The sequence below is a fragment of the Spea bombifrons genome, chromosome 3 (assembly GCF_027358695.1).
Source record: "Spea bombifrons isolate aSpeBom1 chromosome 3, aSpeBom1.2.pri, whole genome shotgun sequence".
NCBI lineage: Eukaryota > Metazoa > Chordata > Amphibia > Anura > Pelobatidae > Spea > Spea bombifrons.
The window spans coordinates 74,511,108-74,524,162 of NC_071089.1; the positions used below are offsets into that span (position 1 = coordinate 74,511,108).

The 13,055-nt window shown below is 36.6% G+C and overlaps 1 protein-coding gene across 1 annotated transcript in view; it reads left to right on the plus strand.

Moving 5' to 3' along the window:
* The window catches only part of LOC128482806 (collagen alpha-1(IX) chain), a 52,045-nt gene extending 49,347 nt beyond the window's left edge, over nucleotides 1–2,698 (plus strand). The window contains exons 37-38 of the mRNA XM_053458720.1: nucleotides 348–425; nucleotides 1,652–2,698. Coding sequence (XP_053314695.1) covers nucleotides 348–425; nucleotides 1,652–1,848 — 275 coding nt within the window. The 3' untranslated portion in view covers nucleotides 1,849–2,698. The remainder of the gene's footprint in view (nucleotides 1–347; nucleotides 426–1,651) is intronic.
* The last annotated feature ends 10,357 nt before the right edge of the window (nucleotides 2,699–13,055 follow it).

The window sequence follows — 13,055 nt, forward strand, 5'->3', positions numbered from 1 at the left end:
GAAGTGCAAACTGTTGTGTGTGAGAAAAGTGGAATGTTTAAATAAAAAATGTATAATATATTTTGGAAATTTAACATTCTAGAGAATGTTTATTAATACTATATTGGCCTAAATAGAGGTAGCTCGTGATTATAGATCGTACTCTTAAATTTGAAAATGCAAATCTGATTTGCAGCAAAGAAGCTCTGATCTATAAGATACCCATTAGTTTTTGATAAATGCACATGGCTAAAAAAGGGTTATATTTAAGTCCAAAATAAATAAATGATCTAAGTATCAAGTTTAACAAGATAAATAAATGCGATAAAACTGAATAAAGTATAACAAGATACTTGTATACGATGTAGGTGAAACAGGGGAAAGAGGAGAAAGAGGACTACCCGGAAGAGGTCCTAAAGGATTGCCAGGTTTACCAGGCCTTACAGGTAATTATATGATAACGGTTATTAATGGTTATTACAGGTAACTATATGATAATAATGGTTTAATGGATTCTAATGTAACAAAAAAACCTCAACAGGATTGTATTTAATGAAAAATAAAAGCTAATATATACCTGTCAAAGCCCAAAGTATATGGGCGCACAGAGAGGCAGAAGGGGATGATGTTGGATATAATGGTGAGATTAAAAAAAATAGAATTTGTATGGAAAGTGGGGCTAAAGAACATAAATAAGATGGAAATAGTGAACTGGATTGGAGGTACTCTGGAAATTAAAAAAATAAAATTGCAGAATTGAGAATGAAGATTAGTTCTGATAACCAAAGGAAAACACAGTGAGATCTCTGACATGTAGAGCAGGACTGTAATGGGTACTTAGTGATTAACAAAGGAGGTTAAAATGGCTGTAGTTTGGAACAAGCACAGTGAAGACTGCGCACACAAGCTGTGCCCATTTGCCCTCTGGAGACACAGACAATAGTGTGTGTCCTTTTACGATTGAACGTGACTAATTACTACCATAGGAGGAAGAAAAGCTTGAGCTATTTCTTGAATGGCAACAGTTCAAGTTTCACTTGGTGGCTGTCATCAATGTAGACCTTCCATATTGTGAATGAGCGATAACACAAACCAGCCTTTTTTGCTGTTGTAAAAAAAAAACTACCATGAGCCACCGTGTGTTAAAATATGTGTTAGATTGCTTTTGTAAATAAAACTCAGCTGTATTGAGGTTTTTCAAAAGCTAAGGCAGTAATAAAGTTCACCCGGCCATAGCTAATAGAGACGTTTGTACATATGGAGGCAAATGAACACACTTCTAGAATATTTAATTGAGGCCAAAGGCAAATTCTCACACTACATCTCCATAGGGCTCTTGGCACAGTACCAACGCAGAGAGTTCTCAGTTCTTCCAATCAAATTAACCAAAATAACAGCAATTGCAACTGCCAAAACGTCACTGTTTTAGTTATATTAGGCTGTCCCATATTAGACTTTTGTGTCACAAGCAGATCTGATAATTGTAAGGTTCACATGCAATGATGGTTATTTGGTAACCCACAGGAAGAGAGAAATGGACCTAATAAGGGTTAACCCAACCCAGACCCTCCTGTGAAATGCTGGATCCTGGCTCCTCTCTGCTTTGAGTGTCAAGGCCTCATATTATGCTTAGCTTTTGTAATCTGACCAAGTGTCTTTGTATTCTTCACAGGTGAACCTGGAAAACCAAGTTATGGTCAGGATGGACGGGATGGAGAGAGAGGTCCACCTGGCCCTGCTGGTCAGCCTGGAATTCCCGGACCTCCAGGCCCCCCTGGCCAGGCAGGCTACTGTGATCCTTCCTCTTGCAGCCTTCAAGCTATTGCCGCTCCACAGTCTGCTAAGGATTCCAACATGAAAGGGCCCTGAACTGTTCCTAGAATGATCCCGTCTGCAAGTGTGACTGACCTTATTGCAGAATAAAACATGGTCAAAAGCCCAGGAAATAAGGCTTTGTTCATTTCCAACAGCAGACATTAACATACTTTGTACGTGGTAACAAAAACAAAACAAAAAAATGGCAAATTTGGAAAACATGGTGCTGATTCTATGAGAAGACCTACCAAGCATTGAGGAAAATATTATTATTTTAATAAACATTTTAACTTGCCACGTGGTAAATCCTGAGGAAGAACAAATGTGTTTTTTTTTCCCTTTAAATTTGTATTAGTAGCATAAGATCTCTCTAATTATGCTCTAGCAAAGATTTAATGCCAGTGTACTGTATTACATACATAGGAGGTAAGAAGTTTGAATTTGATAAGCAATTTGATGTAATTGAAAAGAACCAGTAAAATTTGTAGTTAAAAGCTGCAAGAGACTGCAGCAAAAATTGCAGATAAAAACTATAACTACATTCTATCCCTCTATGTACTTTGAATTGGTTCACTGTAATTTTCTTTGTATAATATGGACAGAAACGGTTCATCCACAGATAGGGTACACAGATGTATACTGTAAATGTAGTATGTAATATGTGTGAAGAATCTGACAAGTATTATGTCATACAGAGTCATTTTAATTCCCTTACATTCTTTTGAAGCATTGTGTATATAGATACCCTACACCTCCTCCAGATGACATCAGCATTGCATTGTGATGAAAGAGATTTCAATATCCAGAAATAAAATTGATTTATAGCCAAGAACAAATATTTATTTTCATGTGGCATCTCTGGTTGTACAAAAGGAAGAAATAAATTCTGTTTCGTAACGCTGTGCATCTTTTTCAATGAATGATTGAATTAAGTTGAAGAAGAGAAATTGATCCAGACCCCTGTGGAGAAATATGACTTTCATTTTCAAACATTTATTCTGTAAATGAGATAAATGTGAATTAAAGATGTGAGTTTAATTTATCAAACTTTATAAAGCTAACTATAGGGGTTTTATCTATCAAAGTAATGCTTTTAGCTTTAATATATGTTAGGGTTTTCGTGTTGGGCGCACAGATGACTTTGTGTCAGTGACTGTAGCCACCTGCAAACCCCCCACTGTTTGAAGAAAGACATTGACATGGACAGGACATGTCACAAAGGATAAAAATGGCAAAAGCAGTTTTTTCCATTTGCGAAAAAGATATTACACCTGACCTAAAGTGGTCAAGCTGTGTCTGATATCAATCCAATTAACACCAACGTTTTTAAAAAAAGAAATTCAACAATTTCACATTTTGATTGAAGTTGATGGTAAAAAACTTGAAATAGAGTATATCAAACATATTTTTCCTCTTTTTTACATCTCTTTTGAATGTATGGTAGTAATATGAAATCCGGTAAATTAGCAATTATAACAGAAATTAATGAATTTTTAACATTTTTTTTTTAGAATTTTGAGACTACTCTTTTTCCAACAAATAAGAACTTAGTTTTTTTTTTAAACTCAACATTTCACTGTTATTGAGATGCAAAAACATAAAAAAAACTAAACTGCAAAAACAATCAAAATGGCAAATCTGGAAAAAGAAATACCTCAAAAGTTAAGCGGGAAACTGCATCTGCTTCACTTTGCACAATTGTTGTACACAGGAGATAGGTATTAATCAGTTAATAATGTGAGCAGAGGTAGCTTATGCCCATTGGCTCATTCCCTATCCTATAGATGATGAGGTGTAATATCCAGAAAGGACAACAGTAACCTCCACTCTTCTCCCACTTCATCCATGACGACATGGTCAGTCCCTCTCCTTGTCTTCTGCTCCTTCCCCTATGCACGAGACTGTAGAAAATGGAGATTTGCTCAATTACGGTCAAGGAACAACCCCAAGTTCTTTTGTCCCTCTGAACACCTAAAAGGCTAATGTTTGATGTTACGCTCTTTGAATGCTGTTCTATTCAATGAAAAGGCTGCTTTATCTTGAAATGGCTAAAAGGTTTTCATAACATTTTCCCCCTAGATTACACATTTAATTAGCTCCGCTAACAGTTATTCAAACCCAACAGCAGGGGATTCTATTAGTCTCAGGTGTTTCCCTTAATTTTTCTTCAATCACCTTTACTCATAATGTTTGACAGTTGTTGTGACAGTATTTCAGAGTGTCTTCATATATTATTAGGCTTTCCAATTTTCTATGGTCCATCTAACCTAGCAGACAAAATGAATTTAGAGGTAAATGATGCAATAATGTTATGAAAGCAATTTGCGCAACATGGCTCTCCTAAATAATATATTTTCACCCCAAAGGCTAATTTTAGAATGTGGGGCCGAATTTATTTGATTTGTCACCTAAAAGCCTGAAGATTGTGTAACTGTTATATGTTCTAATCATTATGGTATGCTTATGGTGAACAGAACATTTTCTTTTAGTGATTCTGAAATATACTTAAAACATTTATCGAGGCTCAAGAAAATGCTTTCCCAAAATAGATGCTTTGTAAATGGAATTTAGTCCTTTAGTACCCCAAACAGTACACGCTTGCCCTCACATGAGCACTGCTTCCCTTTCATTTTCACATTTTCATGTAGACTTGAACTGTGTTTGCAACAAAGTAAAATTTCATAAATGATGAGCTACCAAATTTTAGCTAAATCAGTCAAGTTGGTGTGAGTAACTCAACTCATTTGCCAGCAAGCCCACCATGATGATTTGTGAATGGAAGCCAGGGTGTAGCATAGAAGAAAAGTTGAGTTTTTTTTATATTGTGCAAATAAATTTTGTCTGCAAATCAGTCAAGTCATCATTGTAGGAAGTCATGCAGAATTTGGGTAACATTTCCTACTCACAAGCAGAGCGAATAAGGTCCTGTTAATGATGACTTTCATTATTTAGCTGGTCCCACAGTTTACTCGACTGTTTACCACAAGATCTTGTAAACTAGAAATTAAAACAGAAGTAAAAGAAAATTGCACGTATATATTTATGCCTAACTTTGCTATACAGATGATTTCTGGAAAACGTGAGAAAAGGTTCCTCTAGGTTACTAGAGTTTGCATGCTGACATTGTACAGTTAATTGATATCCTTTGTAAAAGAAAGAAAGCTGGCAGAACCTTTTTAGTGTTTGATTTATTCGATAATTTGAGTGCTAATCATCTCATTCACTTCTAAAACCATGGTTATAATTTGAACATATTTTATGAAAGCTTGAGGGCCCATGGACAGCATCAGTTTTCCATGACTTGATCCAACAATGCCAGCATAAGCTAATGAGGGAGATGTCAGAAATGCTGCAGTGTGTGGGAGGAATAAAATGTTTCCGTCACCAGATAACATGAAAGCAAATCATAAGAGATCTTTTTGACATGAAGTTCTTAGTTTCCCTGTTATGTCAAGAGGCCTGTTTTTATCCATAGGAAAGTAACTTCGGCGGCACAAACCTATTCCAGTGTTTAGGATCTATTTACCTGACACAACAAGTTCATTTATATAACTTCAGTTAGACTTAGTACATAAATAACACCTTAATTTCAATAGGGAATACAAGCAAGGCAAGCCTAGTGTCAAGAACCTACCCCCCATTTGCCCCCCAAAAATAATAGTAGCAAACTTTTATATGGCATAGACAGTGCAAGACTAAATGAACTGAAATTAAAAGAATGGGTTTTACATTGGCTTTCAGAGATCATTTTATAGTTCACTTTAATATGTAGAGACATGCTATGCCAATGAGATTCAGATTCACCATAAAAATGTGCAGTGTTTTAGATTGTTTATAATTACAATTATTTGTAATGGATTCCTAAAATATTAAATTAGGCACCCCACAAAACACATTTACCACTCTTGACTACAAGTTAAGAATTCCATAGATTCCACTGTTTAGTTTATTAATTTAATTTATTACAGATATTTACTTGTTGGGTCCATCTTATACTTATACAAAACACAATTGTGTCTATTATTTTATTCAAAATAATGACGAGAAAACATTATCCAATGCTAAAAAAAGTTTCAGTTTAGTGTTTGTGGTGCAGGTTACTCTTTATTCCACATGCTTTTCTACAGTTTCTAAACACATTATTGTGACATTTAGGTCTGCAGAACACTGTCATACACTCAAAGCAAACATTCTAAGCTCCCAGAAAAGATTGCCATCAGTATACGAAAGAGGGACAGCAGGATGTGGGTCCCAAAGAGTCCTTCTCAAAGAAGGACACTTGGGAGCTATGTCACTAAGTTGATGCCCAGAGTCCGTATGATCTAGGTGACAATCCCTTATAAACAAAATATCTGCTATTTCTATACATATTATGATGACTTTCAAGAAATTTAGGTTCCAAAAAATTAATTTCCTCTTAAAATAGAATATATAGGTATCCTTTATAGCATATATGACCCACGGCCCAGGCTTGACTCAGTTACCCAATTAAAAAAAAAATCAACACACAATATGGTTTGAGAGCCTGCAATAATAAACATACATGCATTAACAGAGACAATGACTTCACCAAAACCATCCTAGTTTACCAAGTTATCCAGGTACCATACCACAAACACAAATTTTGGGAGGGTTCATACCTCGATTCCCCAACCCAGACCTGAGGTTCCAAGCACCACTCCCTGCAAGGAACCTCCCACCAGTTATGACCACCAATGATCATACTACCACATTAACCCCTTGGATACCTGGCATGCTATCGCCCACGACTGTGACTAATGCAGCCACACCACCCCCAAAAACTCAACCACACAAGGGACTGCCCCAAAAACTCAACCACACAAGGGGAGGGTGGAACAAACAACACCAGGTGAGGTTACACAAAAGGGCATCCTACCCGTTACCATCAACCTTAAATACCCCCCTACCAAAACCTCTCCCCTAAATTCCAGACTTCCTGCCTTAGCCTAGCCCTGCTCAGCACTCTGTCAGGGCCAACTCTAGTCCATTCTGGCCCCCGTGGGCTTTAGTTTTTTGTTTCATTGTATTGATTTGTAAAATGCAGGATTTGGGTTCACACACATCTTTAGTAGAACCAAACTTGTATACATTTACTAAGCACAAAATAGATGTTGCTCACAGAAAGGTTCTACTATATTTAACAAGATGTAATAGCGTGTGGTAATGGAAACTTCACATTTTTACATTAAGTCAAGTAATCGACATGCAGACAAAATGTGTCAGTACAAAAAGAAAGAAATAAAATGATGCTTTATAATATTTCACCTATTTTCATTATGTTATATAAAAAATTGAAAGAAAATCTGCAGAAAATGAGTAGATCGATTTTCTCCAATGCAGGATCTGGCATTCTGCTCCAGCAGATGGCAATGTTCTCCTAAGAATCATAAAATGGTCTAACTACCGCATTACAACTAAAGGCAGTTGCTTTTGTCCTCAAAGGATAGGAAGGGCTGATTAAATTGAAACAACTACTTTCTAAAAATGCTGATTTGCAGGCATAAATAAATAAACAGTACATGTTTCCTTTCCAAGTAACAATCAAGCTGGAGACAATATGACAACTATAACCATGTAATTGGTAGACGAATCCAGGCACAAAATGAACATGGGACATTTGCTTGTAAAAAAACCCATACCACGGTAATTTTATTTGACATATTGCATTAAAACACACACATATCTGCCACTCATAGTTAACACTTTTGTAACAGAAATCAGCATTGTAATTATTATTTTTAGTAGTGTTCAATGTCCAAACCCAGAAATATTTTATTAATCATGTAAAATATTGCCTACCATATCGCTTACTTGTCATGTTGTTCAGTTTTTTTTGTCTAAGTGGAACAGCACCTTTAGGAAAATTCACAGCAACTGTCCTATACTAGTATGAGCTACTGTCCTATATTAATTGAGCACTGATTCAAAGTATGTTCATGATTTTCTGTTCTTCTGTTAGATACCCTGCCCCCTCCCCCCCCAAAAATAGGGTCTTTTGAGGGCTAGATATGGCTACCTAACAGAGTAACAATTCTCCCATAGACAGAAATAAAATTAACCAAGATGAAAATGTATAGTAAATTTTATTTCATGTAATAGTTGGTGATACTGTTGTTTATGAAATAGACTCTATCTGCATCTATGGAAATCTGTCCATTCAATTAAATTGTCAATTTTAGAGAAACAGTAAGAGCCTACTACAAGCAATGAAGTAGCGGAAAACTGTTATCATGGAAAATGATAATTTAGGCAACTAAACTGGTTCTTACAACGGGAGTGAAAATTCTTCCAAAAATAATTTTATTTAGAGATTGAAAGTTGTCAGTTAAAGCAGTTCTATCACCTGAAACATTCATATTCCAATTGTACCCAACTCTTGTAGAGACGTGAATGCTGATAACAAAACGAACAGACTTGTGAATATACCTCTTGATAAATAACCGTGAGACTACTTTTCTAAATAACATAATGGAGTGCCTCATTATTAATGTGATTTATACACTAAGCTAGGAATTTGCAGGTGTGTTGCCATTTTAACTCACTGACTTGACTATACATCGTGCCAATACTTCTACTATTCTTGCAAGAGTGGCAAAATGGTGAACTGGACTTTAATGTACATGATCGCTGAGTGCAAATAAATATTGGGGGGTGACTACTTAAATAAATTTACATGGTGACCTCCCAATATGCATTTGCACTTTTCCCATCCTCCAGCTCTTTGCTGTGTAGAAGATGTGTTCGACTCAACACATCTCCTTATGTGATTTACTTGCCACCAGTCAGTGCTAGGTTGGCAATGATCGCTGGAGGAGTCTCACAAGTCCCCTGTGCACACGCACAGAAAGTGTTCCAATTGATTACAATGGAATCGATTTCCTGCCACTGATTGGCTGCTTAAATCAGCCAATCAGTGGAGCAAATCATCGTTCTACAGAGGAGGCAGGGAGCTAAAAACTCTAGAACTTTTCCACAAATTGTTGCCTTTTAAAATTAACACAAAATACTTTAATATCCATTCTACTTGGGTGAAGCTGTCTGTGACATTAAACTGTCCCTTTAAATGCCAACACACTCTCAAGCAGAGTCAGACCGATGCATAAGATATTGGAATGATAAATTACTTTTGCTTGCATGATCTAGTTTTACATTAGACTACAGACTGCTGTGTGTGACCCGCACATGCTTATTTCTCTTAATCAAATCACAATTTCAATGGCAAATTAATTTATTTGGTAACTCGTTGAACATTAACACTTGGAAGCCGGATTATTCTTTTATGTACAAATTGACCTCATTAATTTTTGCACAAAACTATCTCTTGTAAACTTACCCTGAGCTCATAACTAACAATTCGCATTTTTCCTCATTATCTTACTACCTTACAGCTTTTTAGAGCAGGTCAAGGGGGATATTGCAAAAAAAAAAAAAAAAAAAAAGACTTTTTATTTAATAACAAAAATCATGTTCTTTTTCAAACTTCAGGGTACATAAAGCTCTGCAATAATTTGTAGGCTGAATAATGCCCCGGATACAAAAACAAACACGCACATTTATATTCCAAATAGTTTTACACACAGCCCACAGTAAAGAGGAAAAACAATAAAGACATTACGTTTGTAACATTTTTATTGCATTGCGTTGAAGTAAAATGATTGTAAATGCTTGACCATATTTTACAAATCTTTGTAGGCTACAAGAAATACATAAAAATAACAGAACAAATTTTAAATCACAGTTTGGCACTTTCACTCATGATTTAACAGGAGTATTAAAATACCAGTGCATCCGATAAATCAGCTAGAGGTATAGCCAATGCAATATTACTTCAATCAGCTAACTTTACACAAGTGGATGTTACAGCATTAACATCTGGCAATAAAGTTGCTTTCTGATAATACGGTACTCAGTAAAGAGGCCTCTTTATAACCGAGACACCCAACGCACATAAACCATTTCGGTATTTAAAATACAAACGCATCCGTTAATCTAAAATTGTTCTGCATCCAATAAAGTTGCATGATTGAAAACTTGTATTAAATCTCCTATAAAAACAACTCTTTAAATTTCAATTCCCAGCGTCTGTTAAAGATCAGTGGTGTTCATATTAAGAAACTATATGAAAGTGTCAATAAAAATAAGTAAAACACACACACACACCTCAGTAAAAATAAACATTGACGGGTAGGTAAAAAAAAACAAAAAACATGCTGTGTGACCACCGAAAACATAAAAGTCCTTTTTGGCGGGAAAGAGGTCACAAAACAAAACAAAAAGTCACAACATAATGCGTAAATATATATATATAAAAGAACCAAAAATACAGTATATGTCGAGGCAATTTGTGCGGTAGCAGATATAGACAAACTTTGGCACTCCAGCTGTACAGGACGACAACCCTCATAATGCTCAGAAATCTGTTTGCATTAAAAGTGATCTATACATCAGGCCAGAATTATTATAATATGAACAGGTTTTGCTCTGCCTAGTTTTTTAATGCGTGGCACCATATGCAAATTTACCATTAAAAAGAGAAGAAATTCTGATGCCGCCATACATCTACGTTATGAATGACGTATGGATCCCACCAATAAAATATATTTTTTTTCTCATGACCTGTACACGACTGGAACCACATACAAATTGTCTTGCATGCTCTACATTTGCAACCTTTTAGAAAATAAGAGTTCCATTAAAATGTAGTACAAAATATAAAATCTACCATAGCTTTCAAGCCTAATCTGCCATTTAAAAGATGATTTATATGGCGTACGCCGAACACCAATAACCAATAAGATTCTAGGAATCTCAGCACTTTCGTTTCAATGTCAATGTAATCCAATGAACCTATATCTATTCCTCTATCCATAAAACGGATTTGGCTTTGAGCAATCTGAGAGCAAGGTTTTTAGAGAGCTTTAACGTGTGTGTGTTCGTTTTCCAGTTAATGGATTTTCCCTATGGTGTAATTAATTAAATGTCTTTAAATAAACAAGTAGGAGGTAGTTTTCTGTAAACCAGTGTAGGAAGTAAAAAAGGCTGGAGAAGCAGCTGAAATGCAACATATTGCAAGTATTTCATATGTTAAGCTTTCCGTGGTGTGGATGATATGGATGTTTGCTGTAGAAGTATTACCGCAAATACGATCAACAATTGATTTCTCAGAAAACCCTGTATATATGAATGCATACGAGCATAGAATAAACGTACTTTTCCTGGAACAAAATGACTTATTATTGCTATGCTTTTCATTTAACAATGCGACACTGTGGCTTATGCTTTGGTTTTATACACTTAAAAATAATAATGCAGTAATGTTCCCATTGTGCGACACATCTATACTTAAAGAATTAACTCAATTAGGTGATGGTTTTATTTCCGTCACACATTTCTTTTGCATGTATCCATTGTTAGTTACTTTTGAAAGATTGAAATCTGTCACCAACAAACATGAGCTGGCCATTGTTTTCACTTCCATTGTTCATGGGGAAAATGCTTTCTAGGTGCTGTATAACAGTGTATTTATTAAGGGTTGAATAATCTTGAGATTATTCACAAGGCCCTAATCAGGCCCAGACCATCGTCTCGGTATGTCAGGCTGCATGCCACATCATCAGGCAGCTACAGGCCTTAAAATGCCAGGGAGGCCTCGTGGTTACCAGCCCTGACCCTAATCACTTTGTAGAGGAGACCGTACTGTTGCTAATGCAGTTGTTTCAGATGCTTGGGAGGTTCACCCTCTCCATTCATTACCGCGTAGACACAGAAGTATCAACCACCTGCTCTGGATCGCTTTTATACTGCCTCATAATTTAAGTTATGGTTGTTTACTGGTCAAAAGAGAATCTATTCTTAACATCGGTTTGGCGTATCATAATTGTCCTTTTTAAATTATTTAGCATGAAATTGCACAGTAAATGCATGAGTCATCTCAGGAAAACACAATGCTGTCTTTTCTTTCGTGGTCGGAAAACAAAAAGTGACAACGTAACCATAGTTACTGTGGTTGATAAATACAAAGGAAGGCTGTTAAAGTATTTTTAGTTGATGGTAGCAAATACTTCTTTATAACTTTTCCTAGCGTCGTTGGGTAATGACGATCTTCATAAGATAATAGTCCCTAGTTAAGCTATAATTATTTGGTTCATGTAGATTATCTTGTAGCTATATATAGAGAAAATATTCAGAGAATCAGGTTTCTATGAAAGTATTGTGTCCAACTCAGAACAGACTATATTTTTATATGATATCGACTAATCATATCATACACATGCAGCAAAGTGCGATTAAGTTCTGATGGAATATTTGGTAAAATAAGTTAATAAAACGTTATCCTTTATAAGAGTCATTCAATTATAATTGTATAGGTGAAACGTTGTGGTGATTAAGATATATACAGGGCCGGCCCTACAATGGAGCCGACTGGGGCAATTTTTGCCGCCCCAAGCGCTTTATCGTTTTTTTTTTTTAAGCGGAAGAGGGAGAGAGGGGCGCCGAGTGGTTTTCGCTTACCCGCTCGGCGCCTCTCTCTCTCCTCTGCGGCGAGTCTCCCTGTTCAGTCCCGGTGCCGGTTTGTAATGCCGAGCGCCGGAAGTGACGTCAATTTCCAGCGCTCAGCATTACAAGCCGGCACCGTGGCAGAGCAGGGAGACTCGCCGCAGGACTGTTTAAAGGTAAGTACCTTTAAACAGGGGGGGGGTTAGGGTAGATAATGGCGTCGGCGAAGTTTAAAATGCTGCCCCCCCGGCGTCAGCAGTGAATTCCATAGGCTTGGTGGCAAAAGAGCCCAGCTAGCCTATTGTTCCACTCATAATGGGTATATTGGTGGAATTACTGCCCATGATTGTGTTGTATCCGGACTCTATGCTGGAAGAGGAAAGGAAGCCTCTACATTCCAATTCTGCACCTCTGAAATGTGAGGCAGGGAGAGGAGAAAGTGGAGTCCACGGGGAGGTCAAGTGGGCCGATTAAGCAAAAACGGGGCATAAAAGGGAGGACTCGAAGATGAGAAAACACAAGGAGATTGATGAGACAATGATAAGTAAAAGACAAATGGAGGTTTTATATGCGAGAACAAAGCTTGGACGAAGATTGTGGGTATTAGGAAAAAGTCTTGGATGCGATCATTCATTAGTTGAGGCTCCCTCTGTCTTTTTTTCCAATAATGGTCAACTACAATTATCTCTTTGTGATAAACTAAACTAAATAGAGATCCGCTCCAGCCATCATAGGCACTTTAA